Below are 23,010 nucleotides of genomic sequence, written 5' to 3'. Positions count from 1 at the left end.
AGCTGCAAATGGCTGCTTTCACCAAAAATTTGCGTGATGACCACACCCCACAATGCTCTCTGTGGTCTCATGTGGAATTTCTGATAATTAGGTAGGATTTAAAAAACTCTGGAGACTGGAGACTAATATGCTGGCCAACTAGTTGACATTATTATTATTATTATTATTTAAGCCTCACCCAACAATATGGTTTTTAAAAACTGACTTCAGAGACAGAGGAAGGGAGAGAGAGAGGGAAAATTGATGTGAGAGAGCATCATTGATCAGTTGCTTTCCGTATGAGCTCTGCCTGAGGATCAAACCCACAACCATTTTTGGGGTGTACGGGCAACTCTCCAACCAACTGAGCCACCCGGCCAGCGCTACTGGACATTATTTTCAATTCTGGTACAGCTGGGAAGGGAAGACCGCTGATATGGACAAGAAGTGGGAATGAAGCGAAGTTTCAAATCATATTGTTTCATATTACGGGCAAATTTCCAGGGGCACTGAATGGTAGGACATAATATAGATAATAGTATCTATTAGTACATAAGGATTCTCAGGAATAATTCTGGGCTTTGTGCCCAGAAAGCACTTCATATCCCAGAAAAGGTTACGAGTCATCCACCAACAGCTATAAGTGCTAAGTAACTGCTAATCTAATAGGGCACAGTGAGTTCCGCAGAGTCCCTCATGGAAAAAGGACAGAAAATTCCTGTGAGGTGAGTTCATAACACTTTTCTGAAATTGTCACCAACTTCCAGGGCAGTTTCATGGGGGCTGTTTTAATCAAACACCATTGCTTCCCTGAAAGGGGGTGGGAAGAGTGAGCCGTCCACCCCACGGAGTGGCACGGAGCTGTGTAAGGAGCCACTGACCGGTCAGCATGGTGATGAGCGGCAGGCTGTTGTCCTCGGGGCTGCCCCAGTAGCCAGCTTCCCCCAGCATGTTTCTGTCGAGCACCTGATGGTAGAGTTCCTCGATCCAGGCCTGGGAGAAGACCATCACCACCCCACTGTTGTGCACCTGCTTCATGAACTCTTTCTGCAGAGGAGATCACAGGACAAGGTGACCAAATTTGGTCCCCTGCAGACGAAGCCTCCTACACTCCGCCACTGCCTGTTCCCCTCCCACGTTCCCTGAGTCAGTACTTATGGGAAAAAACAAACCTTATTGATTGAGGAAAGGAAAAAAACTGAGATGGAGAAGCGCTAAACTTCACAAAGTTCCTTTCATGTATGACATCTTGCTAAGAAGCCCTGTTGAAGGATTAGGGATGCTGCATTTTGTATTTTTTATTCTTGACGTGTGGGAGGATTAGAAACTGCACAGCAATATGGAAAAAGGCTCCTTCTCACTGCCCAACAGCAGCAGAGATGGAATGTGCTCCCCGAAACAACATGGGTGTTTCAAGAGATACTCATACTCACGAAGCCACCACTGACCCGGGAGAACTTACACTTTATCAAGCGTGTGTGAAGGCCGATACCCTTCATGCACGCCATGGATTAGGCTCAGGAGCTGATGATTAGGTTACACCACCAAGTGGCTTGCTCCGGCAGGGGAGCCCACCGCAGCAGAAGCATCATGCTTCTCATTCCATACCTTACAGGAGGCGCTTTGTTGACAATGAATGAGCTTAGCTCTGGGTGACCAGCAGGTCTGGGTACTTTCGGAAGACAAGGACGAGTTTTTGTAAAAGACACCTTCATTTAAGGCAAAGGGGACCATTCTCTGCACACCTGCTGCTACTTAACATGCTGACCACGTGTTTTTGAACGTGTCTCATGTGTGATTTTAATATTGCTGCCGGATGAAAGTACTGGGCCGTGGGCAGGCAGCCGTTTCCAGGCACCCCGGGTGCTGTCCTCTGTGAGCAGGGTGTGGCTCTGCGGCTCAGTACGCTGTACAAGTCGCATCACGTCTCCTCCCACCATCCCCAGCGCCACCCCGCACCGCACCGAGCACTGATGCTCAGCTTTCCAGCCCAGAGGCCACCGCCTGTCCTCGGAGGGTCCCAGCGCAGGGCCGCACTCACCAGCATGCCGGGCGCCAGGGCGGGCCGCTTTCGGTAGTAGTCCCCGTGCGAGAGCTTCAAGTTGAGCAGCAGAGCGCAATGCGCGGCCGCATACAGGCTGTCCGCGTTCATCAGCATCTGCAGGCTGAGGCTGCTGTTGCCGTCGAAGCCGGGGGAGTGCATCATACCTGAGGGAGAGCACCCAGAGACCTCAGAGGCTGCCAAGGGGGCACTTGGCAAGCCTGGCTTACGGAGAGCCACGAAGCGATCCTAGTGAGAGGAACATGCACCGCGTAGGGCATTTCTGTAAAGCAACGACAGCCAGCCAGGCCTATCTTTGGGGACAGCTACACACCCCAGCCTGAGGGGGCAAGGGCATACACTGGGAGTCCATCTACCTGGACAAATCTTGATGCCACTCACCAGCTACTTTGGTAAAATCACTGAAATCCTCTAAGTCAGCTTCCTTACCCAGAAAGGAGCAGAATATTCGACTACGTGTATCTCCTGCTCAAACTCTTCAACTGCTTCCTATCACAGTAAAATAAAACCTCAGCTTCCCCCTCCTCTCTCCTTCCACTCCCTGCAGCCAAGCGGACCTGTGTTCCTTTACCTCACCAAGCCAGGCCTGCCTCAGGGCCTTGGCATTTGTTTTCCCTGCTTCCGGGAATGGTCTCCCCAGATCTCTAGATGACTTGCTACCTCAATTCTTGCTAAAGTGTCAGCTATTCAGAGACCTTCCCTTTCAGCTCCATCTAAAATAACGACCCCGCCTACTTTCCCCTCACCCTGATTTTTTTCATCCCTTCAATAGCATTTATTCTACTCAGCATTATATTAATATAGAATTTGTTTATTATCTGCCACCACTACTGTTATCTAACTGTTATCTAAGATCTATGAGAGGGTGGGACTTTGTAGTCTTGTTCCCGAGAGAATCCCCAGTGCCTAGAATAGTGCCTGGCATATCACAGACCCTCAAAAAAATATTCGCCGAGTGAATGAATGAGAGTCAATGAGCAAGTTTGCTATGAGAACTAGATGCAATTATGCATGTAGGATATTTAGTACAGTAACTCATAACAATATATTTTTCTAAAAGTAATAGTATTCTTCAAATTTGGGGTAACAAACTATAGGACCTACAGCCTTTGGCATATTCTGGCTACTTGTTGTTTTTTTTTTCACCCAGTGGTCTATGAAGTTCGTTCTCTCTCTGTTACTAAGACGGCCTTTACGAAACAAGCTGAAAGGATGCAGTAACTTTGAGCACTTCTGCAAGTGTATCTGTGGAATAAGTTCCTAAGAGCAGAATGAAGGCATATATTAGGTTTGATTGATACAACCGAAATATCTTCCAAACAGTTTTATACCAATCCTTCCTCCTACCAACTATGTGTAAGAACACTCTTCTACTCATTCAGCATACTGGACACCATCAATTTTTTAAAAATTTGTAATCAGATTATATGATTTTCTGGATAACAAATTTCTTTAAGTCTATGCTACTAATTTTCTGATGATAGAAGTTATATGAAACTTTTCTTAGTGACTTGGAGAAAGGCATAAAGAAGAAAATGAAAATAATCTATAACCATGCTATTCTGAAATAAGTATTAATACTTTGATGTTAATTTTGAATCTTTAAAAAATTATATTATGACCATTATCCATATCCATATAATTAAATATTATTTCAAAATATCATTTAAAGGGCAACATAAAATCATAAATGCATATACTATAACTCATTTAACTTTTCTCTTATTTGGGGGCATTTAGGTTATTTCTAATATTTTTTTTGCTGCGAAATAATACATTTTGGTATACAAATCCCTACTTGAGTTCTGTTTCCTTGGTATGGACTTCCAGGAGTCCATGAAGAACCAGCTTTCCATGAGTATCTGCCTGTCAGGACCTGGAAAGCTGTCGCACAATTGCTGGGCTGCAGTTTTTCTGTCTATGATTGGTTTCTCACCAGGGCAAATTGACTCCAGAGGTTTTTGTGTTCTTCAACAGCATCTTCAATTTTTCCAGCCACTCATCCGCCCCTCTGCCAGCCCACGCTCCCTGGTATGGTACAGGGTGATGACTCAGAGCATGGTGTCTGGAGCCAGGATGTTCATATCCTGGCATCACCACTTCGCAGCTGTGTACCTTGGGTAATTACTACTTCACCTCCCTGTGCCTCAGTTTTCTCATCTGTAAAATGAGGATGATAGCACTGCCTACTCTGTGGAGCTATTGTGAGCATTTAAATGAATCAATACATGTAAAACTCGTAAACAATGCAGGGTATACTGGAAGTGCTATATTAGTGTAAGCTATTATTATTATTACAAATACACACACATGCTAAAAAATGACTCCAAGACATGGCACCAAGATATTTCAGAGACAATCTCTGGGCATGTATTTTTTTGGTTCTTATTTTGTATTTATATTATCATATTCTCCAAACTTTACATTTCATAAATGCCAGGGTGTTAGAGGAAAATTTTGTCATATTTTCCTGCATACAAAATAGTCTCTTCCTTTACTAAAGCAAACATACAAACCCGCATCCCTTGAGGCTCATGACTGAGCACCACTGATCTAAGGAACTGCAGTCTCAAAGCCCATGCTCATGCCCCTCGATCAATTGCTGTGTGAGGTTAGCTCTTGTTTTTAGTCCCCAAGGAGCCACCATACACAGATGCCAATTTGTTCTATGCAGGATCAGGGAGGCATTTCAGCAGCTATCATAGCTCACATCCACTACCATCTTTACAAAACCCACATTTGTCTGAATGTTGTCAAACCCCCCCACCATAAGAAACTTTAATTGCTTTAAAAGAAAAGGCTCCCTTGAATTGCATGGAAATAAGGAGGCTTGTTTCAGCTGTATGTTAGCTGAAACTGGGAACAGGGGTTCCTGAGAAAGGCTGAGTGAGTCTGATCTCAGCCAGGAGAGCAGACCCTGGTGACAAGTCAGGGAAAAAAGCTCAATGGGAGTTTTTTGACAAAACGAGGCTTAAGGCTTTTGACATAGAGTAAGTAATGAGTAAAATATCTAGATTATGACTTAAGGAGATTCTTTGCCTCCTCCCCTTTGCCTGTTTTCAGTTTTCTAACTTTCTCTTGAATGAACAAAGAAAACCTGCCATCTTCCTCATCTCAGATGGGTACAGGTGTTTCTCTTTTACTGATCTTTCATCTTGGAGGAAGAGCACCGCCTCCGTGCAGAGGTGGACCGGGCAAGCACCCAGCGGCTTTGGCTGCACCACAGCGACAGTCAATGTGATCCATTAAACCACAGTGGGAACTGAGGAGAATGAGCCATTAGTGATAGGACCACAGAGTGATGGGTCTGTAATTTGGAAAGAGACCAACTCCTCCTCATTGGTAAAAGTATCGTGGAGGTGACTACAATTAAGACAAATTACTAACATAGTTACAATCACTAAAAATTATATTTGGAAACAACCACAAGATTCTGACATCTCTTTTCAATGTATTGATTTCTACATGTAAAAATTACTGTCACAACATATTGGGTTTGATGGGACATTTTATAGACCTCTAAAATATGAACAGTTTGCAACATTTATGGGGCCACATTCTAGCCACATAAAACATTTTCTCAAGCCCTGTTTTGCATGTACTATAAGAATTGATTTAAAAAGTGCAAGAACGCAAATGTGAAGACTTACTTTAGCTTCAAATTTTATAAAAAAACTTTGCTAGGATTATGCTTCCTACTTCTCATAAGAAATGAAGAAGGGCCCCTGGAAGTCAATGAAGCTGGACACCCCACTGGTGTCAGAGATTTGCTTGTTGTTACGCGGAAAAACCTCCACGTAGTTGGTGACCAGAAATGTCTAAAATGAAGTGTTCAGTGTGACTAGTAAAGAAGACACACAGGGAAGAAACACGGAGTAGGAAAGAACTGGGTCTTCCCTACATATAAAGAAAAAAGCTGGGTTTTGCATTTATAAGTACCTTGCAAGAAAATTATCTTTAAATTCATCACTCACAGTGTGAAAGTCTATTTCCCTGTACTATTTTTTTCCTTCCTCCACCAAAATTCTAGGAGGCTGTCCTCTGCCCTTCACTAAAACTAGCATAACTCTCCCGTATACTCTGGCCAACATTCCCCAGCTCTCCTGTTTAAGTATGGTCTGGGTTACCATGTTCACACTTGACAGAGAGAAAGGGTCTGAGGTTGAGGTGATGTTACCAAAGGCCACTGGGGGACCACACAGTTTGGAAGTTCAGAGCATACTGGGGAATTCAGAACATACTGGAAAATTCAGAACTTATTGGGAGGACGGCCTGCATCTGATCCAAACCCACACCTGACCCGAGAGACCTTATTCAAAACATTTTGCATACTGATAGACCAAAAGTGTGTTCAGCATGATTTTTAGACACCGAGACCTAGAAGCATATTAAGAATGCAGTGTTTTGAGAATCACAGATTTCCATTTTGTTTCAGTCAGCGGTAACTTTCTAGAATGCAGTTGCCTCTTATTCTTTATTTCACACAATATACATTTATCACCCTCTGAGTATATATATTCCAGCCATCAACTGCCTACAATTCAAACAAACCACCACCAATAAGTTTTACGTTCCTTCACACTCTTTAAATATAAGAAACCTAAAGATTCATTAAAATGCTTGGAGCACTTCAAACAAGTATGATAGTCATTGCCCATTAAGGCAAATGACCTAAATATTCTTGTCGACTACATAGGAAACAGTGTTCACCAACCTGAGCAGAAGGTGGAGGCGAAGTTCTGGAGGGCGGAGTCCACCTCTTCCACACTGGGCAGGGCCAGGAGCCGAGGGAGGAGGCTTTCCAGGGACTGCACGAAGAGCCTGGCGCTGTGCTGGTCGGCCTCCTGGTTCTTCAACAGTTTGAGAGACAGAGCCGCAGTTCGCAGGGACCTGTGGCCCAGGCAGTCCCGAGGGGTCTGCTCTTCATCAGCTAGCGAACAGTTGTCCGACCCGATGTCCGACACGTCAGACCTCCCCGAGTCCTTTTCTGCGGCCATGGAGTACTGGTCGCAGGAGTCAAATTCCGTCCTAGAGAGGTCCTGGTCATCCACGCTAAAGTTGCTCTCGCTGTATCTGGACCCGTAGGACCTCATCCTGCAGTCCACTGACAAAAAGTTAGTTATGTCAGGGTAAGCAACGGTGTGGCTTCTCTGAACGACGTCTGGCTGGTCTACTGCCTCTGGTTCGGACACTTTGCTCAGCGTCTCCTTGCTCTCCTGGATGGCTGGGGACTTGAGGCTGTTCTTGGGGTTTTCGCCGTGGTCCTCCGGTGTGGTCTGACCCAACTCTCCCTCCAAAGTGGTCTGGCCCGTGTCTGTGGTCACACTAATGCTGATGTCAGGGCTCCTCTCGTTCCCTGACTCCCACGGCGTATGCTCGGAGGACAGGACCCGCCGCTGCCAGCGGAAGTCGGCCTCGTTGATCTCCATGGAGTCTCTGCTGGACTCGGCCCCGTCCTTCAGCTCCTCCAGGCGCAGAAGCAGCAGCTGCACCTGACCTTCGCTCAAGCCTTTGCCCTGGCTGAGCTCGTCTAAGGCCCCAAGCAAGGTGCAGACGCAGGACACGGCAGCATAACAAGCTTCGATGCCACCCTTGATGCACGCTTCGGTCATGCCATCCATGATGCTGAAAGTGTTCATAGGAGAAAACGGCATTGATACACAAGACATGGAAACATGCTCCAAAATGAACAAGAATTGTTAGACTGGTGAACAGTATAGTATGCAAAACATAGACTCTAGTTTACCTGAAATTAAATGGCCTGGGCAAAAAGTAACTGAAAGAAACACGCGCAGGCTGGCAGAGGAAAACCTCCAGGTAAAGCAGTCCACCCTGAATTGCGCGCTTGGGGTTGCCTGCTTTATTAGGGTGCAGACAAAATTCCAGACGGGAATTTATGATCTTCACAAGGACAGGCAATGAATAACCTCACCATTGTATTCTGTTTGGTTTTCAAACAGAAAATAGTTAATGGCCATGATTATGGTTATTGTACATCTTCTACGAGATAAACATATTCCTGAAGAGATGCATGTGAATACGGCTGTTACAAATCAGATAATATTTAATTTTCTAGGGGGAAAAGGACATCCTATAGCCAAAAGCTGTCCTACAACTAAAGAAGGAATCCTATAGCAACTGTAATTAATGCAGAAAGTTTTTCCCTAAAATAACCCCAATAAATAATTTTCGTACATTTCATTTTGTACATTGGGTTTTTTAAGTCAATGTGAGAAATTGTATGAGTATAATAAATTGGGATATGACTTCTCATATGGTCTCTAGGTATATTATTAAATAGACATTTCATATAGTGTAGCTTCATAAAATTTCAGGGATTTCAAAACAAGGTTAAGAGTATTCAGAGAAGCAGTCTTTGTCAAGCAATGTAGACCTAAAAATGAGAATGCATCATACAGTTTGAGAAGATCCAGATGAGACTTTCTTTTTGAAATCGATCTTTTTCTGGTTTCAGATTCTGTGGAGCTGGGTCCTGCCAAATCGCAGAGACGCTGTGGGCTCCCAAGTAGCTATAATAAAAAGGAGGGGGGGGATAATGGAAAAGTGAGTATCGCAAAGCTCAAGGTTTTAAAACTGTGAGATCCAATGGACATGTACTTTCTCTACTGAGTGACACAGTCTAAGGAGAAGCACCAGTAGTAGGAAGCCAAGTCTTAATAAAACCGATCTGGGTGTTCTTCTTGACGCAGAGTACACATGGGGTTCCCAGCTCCCCATTTCAGGGCTGGCTTAGACCAAGAAAATGCCCCGAGGATGGTTTCACAATTTTTATAGCACAGGATGAGAAAGCACTTGCATCAATGTTCTTCACTGAGGCTGGCTTGTAATTTAACTGTGCTATACTACACTCTCCCAGTCTTATTTTGCTATCATGTTGGCTAGCTTTAAAAAGTGGGTTGACAAGTATTCCCTCTTCCTACTCTCTGGAAAAGTTCATGTATCAGAATTACTCATTCCTTGGATGTTGGTATAACTTGTTTCTAAATCTGTACGGGATCGGTAATTTTTTTCTAATGAAAAGATTTTAACCACTCATTCAATTTCTTTAATTAATGGGACCATTTAGGTGCTCAATTTGTTCATGAGCCAACTTTTTAAAGGTTGTGTTGTTTCTTAGGGATTTATCAATTTTATCTAACATCAAATTTCCTGGCCTAAGTTTGTCTTAATATCTTCTTTAATGTTTATAACATCCATAGTTATGTATATTTTTTCATTTTTATTTTGTTTGTTTTTATTCATTCTAGACTATTTGATTGCTTTTGCCAGGAGTTTTTAAATTTTCTTAGTTTTTTCAGAGTCCTGGTATTTTTCACTTTATTAATTTACTATATTATATTTGTTTTTATCACGTAACTTTCTGCTCTTATCCTTATTTTTACTCCTTTCTGCTTTCTTTTAATTTAATCTGTTCTTCTTTATCCAACTACCTAAGTTAGAGATTTAGGATATTAATTTAAGGCTATTTTTTAATATAAGCAGTTGAAGCCATAAATATCCTTCTACACACTGCTTTGGCCACTTCCTGCAAGTTCCCATGCATACAATTTTCATAATTGTTCAGTATTAATTTTTATTCCTATATGGTAGAAGAAATTTTAAGGAAAATTTCTATTTGAGGCTAATTCAAGAAAAGACTGATTAATTAAGTATATTGGAACAGACGCCTATCCCTATGTCTATTATTTTCAAAGTGAATTATATTTGCAGGGAAAGGCACATTAAGTCAAAAAAGTCATATCTGAAGGGGCACTCTTCTTTTCCTCTTTCCATATTTCTTTCTACCCCAGAAACTGGGAACTTCTACTCTTTTGGAGGCACAGAACTGGAGCTTCCATTTTTTTCTTCACATTCTATTTCCTTAACATTGAACCCCCCCCTGCGCCCCCCCCCCCCCACTGCCAGGACGGCATCCAAGTGAAGTGGCTGGGCCTGTGGGCCTCTAGCTGCCCCAGCTCTTGCTAGAAGGGTAAGTACATTCCAGAGGGAACGGAGGGGAAAGTATCACTTTCTTAGAATCCATTATATTCTCTAATCTAGCTTTACCAGTAATAAATTAGATTATATAAATTCCCACATTAATCTTGTACTTATTACTCAGTTGTTTCCAAATCTGGAAGGAAAGAGGACTGAAATAGTTAGGCTTCTGAAGAACCCTCAACAAATACCTAAAGAGAAGGATGACATATTTAAGGTCAGCTCCTTCAGTGGGAATGAGGGATATGAAATCAGTGGTTGGGTGTCACAGGTCTGATAAAGATTAGAAAACTCCTAAAGCCAAACCATGGGAGAGAGAAAAGAAAGCCAAGTGTGCTTTTTGATTACTGTTCATTTTTTTTGCAAAAGCGAGAACAGAAAAGAAAATATCCTTTGAAAAAAAACACAAAACGTCCTGTGTGTCTTTGATTAGTAGGCGCATTGTGAATGTGGCAGAAGGAAAAATTACAGAGAGAACAGGAAGTAACACACCAAGCGTCCAAAAGGCTAAACAAACATCCTGGGTGCCCAGTGGTTTCCTTTGTGTGCAGAAACCCAGCCCATTTTGGTTCCTAGGTTACCAACCTTCCCGAATCGCCAGTGCTGCCACAGTAAGTAGAGGCACTGGGCTTCAGAACAACGTGGGCCACGTCAGTCTGCTGTGCTCACGGGGTAGCACTGCCTGGACACGCTACTCAGGTGCTGGTGTCTAATTCCAGCCTTGCCCTGCAAAATAACCTTGGGAAGCTAGAACATCTACGGAAAGGGGGAAAACACAACTACTTTCCTTTGAGTAGTAAAGAAGTTATTTAAAATGCATCTAGATGCCTACATGCCCTGTGGGCAAAGTATTTACTTAGCATTCAGGTATCAGGTGGCTCTACTGTGGGCAGCAACAACTCCAGTGCCCGTCAGCTTCCCGGGGGATGAAAGGTTGTTGCTGCTTACAGAACACCCTCTTTGCAGATTGGCTGTTCTCAGCTCTGCCATAGTCAAAATATATTAAATGCTTATTCTGGTTCAAGCATTGCTGTGCCAGGTACCCAGGGAAACATACAAAAGCAACGTATACAAAAATATATATAGGAGACGAGATGTTTGGTCCACATAGAACTGTGAAACAATCAGTGTGTTGCCACACGTAGTTAATTGTAAGTGGGGGCGTGGGCTTTGAAGCAGAGCAAAATCAGTGGTCCGAGACAGCAGAGCCATGAAGGAGGAGGATTTTGACAGCAAAGAGTCAGCTGAATTTAGAACACCTGAGTTCCTGTTTTAACTGCTATTCACAAGGACTTGGCGCTAGTAACAACCTCTCATGGAGCCTTAGTTCTCCAACTGGAAACTGGGCATATCACCTTCCTAAGGGAGATTGTTAATGAGCTAATGTGAGGTGCCAGCCATGTCTAGCCTATTGTAATCAACCACTCGGCTCTGATAAGCAGAAGTGGCCAAGAGGACCAGGGGAGGGGGAGTCTGAATAGAGGCAGGACAGTGGGAACTGAGAAGAGCAGGCTTGGTCAGATGGAATAAGAGTGATCCTGGTAAAAGATGGGAAATGAGAAGAAGACAGAACAGTCCAGAAACTAAGCAGAGTCACTCAGACTTGAGAGGCAACAAGGAACCATTAGAGAGTGGGAAATTGTCAAAAGTAGTAATTTCTGAACCCAAGTCCCGAAAGACAGAAGGAAGACGGCAAGCAGGAGACAGACAAGCTAGACCCGGTACACTGCTCTGGGCAGGCGGTAACGAGGGCCCGCGGTTTCCAGTCTCCGTGCTTTGCTTTTCTCCTCCTTAGGGGAGCAACAAGTGCACCAAATATTTGCTTAGCACTTTATACTTGCAATGTGCTTACATTAACTTTATCACATTTTGAACTTACACCCTTTGGAATATTACTACTATGTACAGATGAAAAAATTGTAAGTTCAGAGTTAAATAATTTAGCTACTATAATGTAGGTGGTGAGTTGCAGAGAGAGGATTTGAACCCTGACTCTTAAACTTAGGCTTATGAAAGGGGTCACTGAGCTGGCCCCAGGAAAGGAGGTCCTAGAATCATTTGCACTGTCAAAGTCAAGTCCAATAGTAAGTGTGGTGGAGAAAATGACCATAGGTTTAGGCTCAGAAAGACTAGGGTTTGCATGATTTCTCTCCTTCTTTGTGAACTTGGACAAATCGTGTGACCCGTTAAAGATTTAGTTTCTTTGCAGGAGGGAAAATTCTTTTTTCCTGACATCACGTTTCTACTGGGAGGGACATCCAGTGGAATAAAATTCTGGGCCTCTCTTCTCTCTTTCTCTCACTTCTTGCCAGTAGAGGGGTAGTCTCTGATCTGACTGGTGAATTCAACAGAAGGAGCTGAGCATGTGCAGCTAGCCTCATCCTCTTCCCTTTTCTTGAAGATCTGCCTATTTAGAAAAAGCCCACTTCTACTCCCCAGGTTACAAGCTTAACAGGCAGGGTCGGGTCCCCAGGGGAGGGCCACTGCTGTCTGGATGGTGACAAAGTAGTATAGTCTCACTCACTTCCCAAACTGTGTTGTGTTCACCAACCTAGTATTGATCAGTTATTAAAGCTGACCCTTTGATCTCCATTGCCTGAAACGATGATGCTCAACATTGCAAAGTTATCTTGAATATTGAAGCGAATGTGTGTGAAGTGTCTGGCATATAGTAAATAAGAAACAAAAAGTGGTTATTATTGTGTGCTCACAGATTTTCTTAGCTAGCAATTAACTCTGGTTTGCTTTTTCATTTTTAGAAACATTGGGTCAGAACTTTCCATTATTCATTACTGTCAAACCTCATTACAACAACACCAAGAGGCATTTCAAATTAAGCTTTCCAGAAGTGGTGAGTAGCAAATATTGCTTGAAATAAGTGAATCATCAGCAAAGGAATTGTGTCACTCTGTTGTTTCTGGGGTTAGGTACCAAGAGCAAATGCAATTTGACTTTCACTAACAAGTTTGCAAATACAAAAATGTTGATCACTTTTTCTTTTGGTTAGTTGAGAGAAAGCAGATAAATCCCTGTTTAAAGCACTTTCAAAATAACCCCAATTCCTCTTCAAAGCCATGAAGCAGCAAACTGGGATGATTAGGATAGGCTGGGCAACCTTTACGTTCTCGCTGGGGTCACGATGTTTGGGAGATAGGAGGCCTAAGAAGGGATGGGACAAGGGGCTTCCTTTCACTAACCAGAGATTAGTAATGCTCTTTTTTGGATAATGTACAACCTGGGTATAAAATTTTGAAATCCATTTTTGGCAAAGTGAATAAGTATATGTATCTGCACAAACAGCACTTAAGGGAGCAGAATGAAATCTAGCCCAGGGCTCAGTTAGATGCATGCAGTTTAAATTATCAGATGACTTTGCACCAGTGAGCAATTACCACCGCTCCTGATGCTGGCTCCCAACACATGCACACAGGCACGCGTGTGCATGTGTGCACATGTGGGCACACACACACACACACATCAACCCTAGAGAGACTACCTGTTATGGGATACAGTGTGATAGCAATCAAGTTCTAGCAGGTGAATGGCAAGCATTTTCTGAGTGCCTCCTGCTTGCAGAATACTGTGCTCAGATGCCCAGGCAGGCACTCTGGCATTCTTCAGTGTATCCCTACCTCCTTCATTACTTTGATGGCTTCCACTCGGTGCTGGGGTGGGGGATAGAGCAGCACGCGGTGATAGAGGGACTGGAGCACGGGCTTCATGGAGTCCACCGACCCCACCAGCCGCACCAATTCGGCTGCAATGTAGTAGATGGTCCGAGCCACAGGCCCACTCAGCGCAGGTGCAGTGGAGGAGCAGCCCGAGCCCCGGCCATGGTCAGAAACTCCAGGAGATGCGGAGTCCGAGTCCACGCCAGCACTTGCGCTGCTATGAGCGGAGGTGATGGTTTTGTCATGAATTGGATTCCCCAGGATCACTATGAGAGCAGGGCAAAGGTTTTTCCTGGGAAGAAAAATAAGTTTCACTACAAGCCAAAGGATCAAATGTGCATACTCCTGAGTGCAAATACCAGACGCCACACAAATAACTGTAGAGTTGGGTTCTTTACTGCTCCTGTTTTTGGCTATGTCCTGCCCCAGTTTTCCATGTCTCTCCATCACTGCTGCGCATATGAATAAAATACTTCTTCTCATAAGTCAAGCGAGGGTTAACTAAGTAAAATGTTAAGAGAAGCATCAAGAAAGCATCTTGCATAAAGAAATAGACTCAAAATGTGAAACGGCTCAGTTAGAAAGTTTCATTTTACTGTAAGTAACAAAATTATTTTGAGAAGTTAATTTAAAATTCTGACACATGTCATTCACAGTCCTCCCTGTGGATAAGCCCAGGAACCCAGAGCAGCCAGCTGGCTGCCTGCAGGCCCCATCACTCATGTGAATCTTTGACTGTGACTAAGTGACTAGTATTCAGGTTGGAATGGAGAATGTACCAAGAATAACGTATCTCTTGCTTCTCCTCCCCCCTGTATAACTTCCTAGAGCCTCAATATGCTTTTAGAACAAATAAATGACTTAAAGACGATCTCCTAGTGTCTGAGTCTTATGCTCTTATGGTGTAAGCAAAATGCAAGAGGGACTTGGACACCTATTTTGTTACAGTAATCATCAGTTTCTCTCTGGTGCATGTAAGCAAAGCAACTTCCCTACTTCCCCTTGAAAACATTCACCCACACGAAACCACTGGAGGGGTCATGGATGCTGTGGGAAGGGACCCACAGACACAATTGGAAGGAGCGAGCCCCTCCAGCTGGTGTGGGGGCCATGAGGGTGGTGCTCACCAGATCAGGTCGGTGAAGCCTCTGTGCAGGTGCATGGAGGAGGAGGAGCTGCTGAGCACGGACAGAATGCACTCCAGGTACAGAAGCTGCAGCTGCTGGTTGTCACTGCAGAACAACACCAACACAACAAGGCAAGATTACGGAGGTGGCATGGAAAACATTTGGCAAATGTTAGGCATTACAGAAATGTTAATTGTTGGGGAGCTGATAGTGTTATGGGTTAAATTATGTCCCCCCTTAGAATGTGACCTTATTTGGAGATAGGGTCTTTACATAGGTAATCGAGTTAAAGCGAGGTCATTAGAGTGAGTCCAAATCCAATATGATTGGTATCTTTATAAAACGAAGAAATTTGGAGACAGAGGAATATAATGTGACGAGACATAAGAAGAAGGCGGCCATCTACAAGCCAAGAAGAGAGGCTTAGAATAGATCCTTCCCCCTGCGCTCAGAAGGAACCAACTCTGCTGATGTCTTGATCTCAGACTTCTAGCCTCCAGAACTGTGAGACAATAAATCCCTGTTTTCTTAAGCTACCCAGTCTGTGGTACTTTGTTACGGCAGCTCTAGCAAACTATCACTGTCAGGGTGACATTTTTGTTACTGAATTAACTTTTTAGAACAGTTTTGGGTTTACAGAAACACTGACCATGAAACAAAGGCACCCGATCTCACTCACCCCCGCACAGGGTTCATCCTGTTATCAACACCTTACGTTCACATGGCACATTCTTCGCTACCAGTAATGAACAAATATTGATATGTTATTAACTAAGTTGCACAGTTTATTCCAGAACTGTTAATTCTTAGTATGTTCAATTATGTAAATGTTTCAATGGTCAATGCTTTACTAACTTGCATTTGACTTTTCTTCTTTATTTTTGAGGGTAACATGGTTTTTCAATGTATACATTATTTTTCTCAAAATTACTATTATGGTTCTACTTAATAGGTCTATATATATATATATAAAAATGAACAGAGAACTTTATGAGATGCACATTCTTATATGCAGATTAAGTTGGCTGCCTAACCCACCAGAATTAAGGAAGAATTTAATGTTCAAGGACACATTTACTACAAATATATAATAAATACTTTTAAGAGATTTCATTCAGAAATCCTGAATGGAATGGAAATGTTCAGAAAAGGAGAAACTTATTTTAAAAAATAATTTTGGTTGTCTCTCCTTTCTCCTGATTTACAGTAAATAAATACCAAAAGGAAGCTTAATGCCCTTAACAGTTCAAATAAGCCCTAGGAGAAGGCAGCAAAAGGAAAAGGCAAGACCAGTGACATTCAGACTAGAAACTTAAGGAGACAGGAAGGGAGCAAGGTTAATACTAGACTGTCCCAAAGCCCAGAAGATTCCATCCATACAGCTGCCAAACTGGGAAAGGCTGTGCAGCTGTCAGACAAAGGATCATCAGACAGGGGCTGGGGACCCCTCATTTAAGTGCTATCTTAAATACCTTGGTGATATGGCTTCATAAAAATAACGTTACGCTTTAAAACCAGTCGCCAAGCTAGTTGACAAGCTATAGCCCAACGGCAAAATCCTGCCATGGCCTGTGAACTGAAAAAGATTTTCACGTTTTTAAAGAGTTGTAAAACCAAATCAAACCCAAAAAATGAACAGGACACAAAGACATTGTGTGGGCCTTTACAGAGAACGTTTGCCGACTCGCAGATCTCCTTTGTCCAGAGAGAACTGTACAATGATTAAAATAATGCCATTATTTTGAAAAGCAGAATTCCACTTCAGTTTGGATGTACTCTACAACACCCTCTGAGGGTGGAAGAAGAGAGGGGTCAAGGCTGGATCCCCGTAGAAATTCTCATTCTTTGGCAAGAGGAAGGTGGTGGCTGGGGAAGAGGAAGAAAGACGAGACATGCGTAGCCACTCTAGGGCCAGGTATGGGCTCGGCGCGTCTATGCACCTGCACCGCGAACTTCCCACACTTCTGGACGAAACAGTTCCTGATGGAAAACTGCACGTTCTTCATTCTTGTGGGACTAGAGAGAAAAGCACATAAAGCACTGTGCAGGAAGGGCCGCAAATGAGTAACTGAACACAAGGCTCTAGGAGAGCTATAGGAGTGGCATCTGACCCTCCTCAGAAGGATCCAAAAAGAATTTCCAAAGGAAAAGTGCCTCAGGAGAGGCCTAAAGTTTGTGGAGAGGTTGGGGAGAGGGTGTGTGCAAAGTGTGGGGGGATAGGGTGGTTGTGGCTGGAGCACAGTGCGTGAGGATGTCACCAGTGGGATGTGGGGCCGGAGAGGTGGGCGGGGGATGGATCAGAGAGGCTTCTGTAGGCTGTGCTAAGATGTCCGGACTTTATTCTGCAAGTAGGAGAGCGACATGACCAGATTCCTATCTCAGAATAATCATTCTGGATGGTGTACGAATGAACAGATTGAAGATGGCAACACAGAAGGACTCCAACATCGACGATAAGCCACGTTCTGAAAATCAGTCCTGAAAGGACTGCCTCTGCTATAGTCCCAGGCTAATCTTTCCGACCCATCGCCTGACTCAGTATTAAGAAAATAATCATTAAATGCCTCAATTCAAAAGGGTTTCTTTATCGCTTAACTGTCAGACTAGCATCACAAAACTAAAATAGTTATAGACCATAAAGATTCTCAATTTCTGGAATCACTAGAAATAAACCTGTAGAAAAACTGCGAGCTGTCAAGGTTCCTATGTGTGTCTGCAAAGTGACAATATGACTATCTACAAAGTGTGGCGCAGCAACCCCAAGGCATCAGACTGGATGACAGGGAGAATGCATTGCCAAGGTAACTGGCCCGGGAGTCTCCTTGGAGACCGAATGTGCCAGCTCTTCTGTGGGTTGCAGCAGTCTGGAAAAAGGGGTGCATATGACCTCATATGAGTTATGTCAGTAGACGAGCTGTTTGAAATGTAAACACCATCCACTCATGCCCCTCACTAAACATACAAAGGCACGTGCACAGTGTGTGCATGTGTGTTTCATATTTGGCCGCAAACAGACAAACGTGGGATGCGCAAGGCAGAAAGGAGACTAGAAACCAGTCAACTCTTTCAAAGCACACCAGGGAAAAAAACCTGTCCACTTAAAAGGAGTGTGAGTTATGTTGCCTGGTCTTTTGTTTGAGTGTTTCATGGCTGGCAGGCTGAGTATCTGCTGGCCTCACTTTCTGCTCGTCTCTGAACTTCCTCCCAGGCGCACGGTCCACGGGGAACAACTCTCATGAGTGGACCAGGGGACGTGAGGGCAGAGCAGCAGCCTCTCCTGGCAACGCTTCCGCCAGGCAATCGGGTGGCACGTTCTGGATCTCTGGAGTTCTTAGAGTTTTGGTTTATCTTGAACCATTTTGATTTGGCTTCCCTTAAAAACAGTTCAACTTTAGGTAGAAAGAGGAGGGAGGGAACGAAGTAACTGTGTAAGCAGAAGAGTGGAATGAGAACACATGAGGTGAACACTTAACCTTGCCTCATTGATTCCAAGACGGGTTGGGTACAGATCCCTCTCTGACATTCTGTACTGGGAGGAGTGGGTGGTGGGGGATGAACAGAGAGAGAATGAATAAATCTCTTCCTAAGCCCAATTATCCTTCCAAACATTCTTGGATTTAAACCTCATGTAACTCAACTTGCCTAATATAGAATTCTATTAATACCATATCTGTAAGGCATATGAGTTATTCCAAGTACCTGAATGCAGTTTTCAGGATCCTCCTGAGACACTGAACATATCATGAATACACACCTCTACAGAGCCAAAGCCCATGACGTATTTGAGCCTTGATTTTGGAAACGGTTGTTGTGGGGAAGTACTGACTATAGCGTGATTGCAGAGGAAGAAGATATTTAGATGGTAAGAGACATGTCAAGTTTAGCTAGTAGAAATGCAAGGAGTTGAGGAAGTAAAAATCAGAGGAAATTCTAAGGGGAGTGAAAAGTTAAGAGGAGCACTACCAGAACCAGCCGAGTGACGGCAGTCAAGAACACGGTACCACCTGGCCAGGTGGACTTCAAGCTCTCCTTTTTACACTACACTAAGCACCCTCAGCTTCTCTGGCAATAGAACCCCCATGTTAGGGTAATGGAATCGTGATGGAAAACAGCAGATTCAAACAAGGTGAACAGTATCCAGAGGCAGAATTACTGGAGAAGTGCTTTGGAAAACCAAGCAAGATGATGAGAACCCTATAAAAACTGTTAAGCTCTAAATAAAAACATGATTAAAGTCTCTTTGATCCAATGTCTAATCAGAGACCCTAGAAAAACATATACATGTCACATTAGTTATTTTCCCCATTTAAAGCCAATTTTCAAGTCATATGGTTCAGGATGTTTTCTTTCTTTTTTCAGTAACTGATAGAAATCTGTGACTTTTAATTTCTCATCTGTGTAAGCGTGTATTGCAATGTTTGTGCAATGTATTTTCCTAATGATCTATAGTCAAATTTATGATGTAAGAAGCTCAATGTTCCTAACTGCATCATAAACTAGAATTAGCACTGGCTATGCTGAAAGTAAACAAACTATTTTAGGGCAAATACTTACCAAGTCGTTATTACATGCTAGACACTGTGCAGTTAAAAAAAATTCCACTTATACCAACCAGTACGTTTTAGAAGATATCAACGATAAATGTTTATAATAATTACAACAGGCATAGACTTGGAGTGTCCCAGGTAAACCAGGTCAAATGGTCAGATGGGGGTCCCTATAGCTGATATTAGAGCCACCCAGGTTTTAAAGAATCATGAGCTTAAAGCCCTTACTGGATCTGGCTGAAGACTTCTTCCTAAGCAATCAGCAAAGATACATTTTAAATCTATCATTTGTAGACCCATAGACTCATTCTGACTTAGTCTGATGGCTAGTTTTGAATTAATAATGGCATAGTCACCATGAGCTCCCCAACTTTTCTAGCACTTAAAAACGTTAAAGTTTTCCCTTAGTTTATTATGGAAAATAGTTTACATAGTTTTCCCTATTTCACTACTCAGAAAAAATAAAACATTTAGCACATTGGTTTTCCTTCACCTGTGAAGTAGTGAACATAAACTTTATATTTTTCAAAGTTTTAGTGATCTTTGTTCTATTCCCTCATAATGCTAAGACCTGAGGGGTGGAAAAAATTCTGTATGACCACTGAAATGACCAAATATCATTTTTCCCTGCGAGTGACTCCTGTTTGTTCCCCGATGACAACTCTCTCTCCCTTCTGTTCCTCCATCGGCTAGAAAAAACCTAAAATGCCCAGTGCTAGGACTGTCTCCACTTTCTGACAGCAGCCAATCCTTGGCCAGACGCTTACTTCTTTAACACCCCCACCCCCAAATCACCTATCTCAGGTTCAAGTCCTATAACAAGCCCTCCTAGCTCTCTTCTCCTGGATGTCCCATGGCTCTCTAGTGTACAGGCTCCGTCACTACAGGTTAATAAACCCGTCTGTTAACCTCAGGTGTTCCTTGTGGCCTCTGGCTACTGGGATCATCAGTTATTCACGCAAATTTTCTCATCCAATCCTTACAAAAACCCTAATATATTTTATATGACTATATTATATTACATAAAATATTATATAATAATTATACTTTACTTTATAGTAACTTTATAGTAACATAAGCTTAGGGTAGTTGAGATCTTTGCCCAAGGTCAAGAACTAGTAAAGGGCAGAACAGGGCTTTTACCCAACTAATCCAACAAAGATGATTCAATTGAGCCAAGAGTCATTACCCCACACATGATTATATCTTAGGAGGAAATAAGCCAATAAGAATACATTCCAGCTCTGGGATAATAGCTGGCTCTGCTCTGAGGGAGAGGACTGGGCAGGGGTGGGAAGGAGATAGCATTAGAAGTTGCTCCCACCCCGGATCCTTCAGGCAGGGGTGTGGAAGAAGATAAGTGCTATTTCTTTTTTTTGTTTATACTACCTACATATTAAATAGGCTTCTTCACTATTTTAAGTGCCTGACATTAAGAGAGCTTAATTTCATTAAAATATACAGGTGATCCAGAGCAATGATAGATCAGCTGATGTAGAAACCATTTGGCAACAACTTTTAAGACTAATTCTAAACTAAGCTTAAAAATAATCCTGAGTTTACGAAGAAAACAAAACCAAAAGAAAATATTAACAAAAGCAACTTTCTGCAATGTTTCCAGCGAAGTGAGAGACCTCACTCACCCACATTTACAACTAGAGCCCTTTTCCTGTTACTGCGTATAAAACTCTGCAAGTAGAAGTTTTCTGAATTATCAACTCTTCTAGTTGACAGTACACAGTAGTTTAATGTCTTTCATACTCAAGGAGCACTACATAATCTCACTGTGTTGTAGAACTTTGCAATTAACCATGTATGTAGTTGGAAAGGACTTTTCATCTCATCTTAGAAAGTCTGGCCTTTTTATATTTGGCTTTACTATAGATGCATAGGTTATCTTATTAACTTACTGCATGGATATTTAGACCAGTGACATCACTGATTAAAGTGGCAAAAAAAATGACAAGTATATAAAAGTCAAAGTAACATGTCCTCTTTTAAAATATGCATGGGAGCTCAGAGGCTCAAGAAATGTTAAAAATAAAAAAGACCACACACACAAAAACTACAGACCAACTTTGCTATTTAACAGAAGAGAAAGGTGCAACGCTTGGGTGAGAAGAGTCAGAGTCATAGCTGAGACGTCCGGATTAGGACTAGCCTTCACATCAACGAGCCCTCAGCCAACATTCATTCCATTCATTCCACACGTGAGGGAACGAACTGTTCTTTGCAAGGTATTATTTTCCCATGTTCTCATCAGAAAATTATATCCATCAGGAAGAGCAGTGGGTAATGTAGGCTTGCCCAAGGTCACTGAATATTTTTCTCAGAAATGAATACCAATGGCAGGAACTGTTGTCCCTCCACTCTGCTATTTCACATGATGTCCTGGACAAAGGTGGCTTCGGTAATTGACCATCAGTGAACAGGAGCACGAGCGAGGAAGGCACTTACTTGATGGCGGCTTGCAGCTTCTCGCACAGAACGGTGAGCACAGACACAAGGTCATCACAGAGGGCCTCGACGGTCGACCCTTCGAACAGAGGAGGTCATAGGCATTAGATGTCAGCAGGGGACTGGGAGCTCCCCCAACAGCCCTTCCCATCCTCCACTGTGGATGTTTTCAGGACTGAAGAGATGATTATCAGATGCTGAGCCTTCCTTAGGCCACCAAAATCCAATGTACTGTAAATATACTAATAGTTCCTTTCCAAAGTAAAACACTCAAAAGATATTCCAGAAAGAAAATAGATTATTTTGTATAAAATTCATTCACACTTAATGAACGGATATTTGGTTAAAAAACAACACAATTGACAATGAGTTTCTCAATATTCAGGCCAGTGGACTATACTTGTATCCCTTATTCTGAATTCTTGATTTTCTGGGTTTCCTGAGAATTGTATCCCAAAGAGATAAAATAGGGCAGTGTGGGAGAAAGGGGGCTTTCAACCCAGGAAGCTAGACAAAGAGGGCAAAACAACGTGGTCCCCATCTTCACCCACTTCAACTATTTGTCCAGCTTTGTCAGAGCCTGGGGTCTTAATGGAGCAACAGCCAATGTCAGAAAGGAAAAAAAATAACCAAACATGTTCACGTCCAGAAGCTAGCAACAAAACTTCCACAGGAGCAGTGGAATGTACTGGAAAGAGGCTGAAATCTGGATTCTGCCTGAGGACTGGTCCACAGCTTGCGGGATTGTATAAGCTTGGGTCAGCTTCAGTTTTCCTTTCGGCAAAACGAGGTGAATAATACCACTGACCCAGACTAATCGGTGAAATGAAGTAACAAGTGAAAGCATTTGTTTTTTATTAATAAAAAACCTGTAAAACTCTACAGAAATGTGGCTATTTGATGAATGTATAAACAAATGCACGAATGGCCATGAAGTCAAGGAAAAGGGAGGGAAATGGCAAGAGTGTGAGAGAGAAAATAAAAGTAAAGTTGGAAGAGGGCAGGGGAATGAGAAATGGCTGATCTTCAGCATTTATGATCTTAACTTCAGGGAAAAAATGAGATATGGTAAGGTGCAATGATAACATGTAATTTAAAATAAATAAAACCCAAAAGTAGTCCTTAAACTCAATTTTAGATAAATTTCAAATGATCCCATCAATTTTCTA

At 42.8% G+C, this 23,010-nt stretch overlaps 1 protein-coding gene across 5 annotated transcripts in view; it reads right to left on the bottom strand.

The window, feature by feature from the left end:
* ARFGEF3 (ARFGEF family member 3) overlaps nt 1-23,010 on the bottom strand; it is a 166,346-nt gene that overhangs the window by 60,431 nt on the left and 82,905 nt on the right. For all 5 annotated transcript variants that reach the window (XM_024551900.4, XM_024551901.4, XM_024551902.4 and 2 more), the window contains 7 exons: nt 21,842-21,920; nt 14,838-14,942; nt 13,672-14,002; nt 8,459-8,571; nt 6,756-7,666; nt 2,021-2,187; nt 861-1,026 (listed from right to left, as the gene is read on the bottom strand). In XM_024551900.4, the coding sequence (XP_024407668.2) occupies nt 861-1,026; nt 2,021-2,187; nt 6,756-7,666; nt 8,459-8,571; nt 13,672-14,002; nt 14,838-14,942; nt 21,842-21,920 (1,872 nt within the window). The remainder of the gene's footprint in view (nt 1-860; nt 1,027-2,020; nt 2,188-6,755; nt 7,667-8,458; nt 8,572-13,671; nt 14,003-14,837; nt 14,943-21,841; nt 21,921-23,010) is intronic.

The sequence above is a fragment of the Desmodus rotundus genome, chromosome 11, assembly GCF_022682495.2.
Source record: "Desmodus rotundus isolate HL8 chromosome 11, HLdesRot8A.1, whole genome shotgun sequence".
Taxonomy (NCBI): Eukaryota; Metazoa; Chordata; class Mammalia; order Chiroptera; family Phyllostomidae; genus Desmodus; species Desmodus rotundus.
Note: the sequence above shows the minus strand (reverse complement) of the source record. Positions and strands in the feature narration are given on the sequence as shown.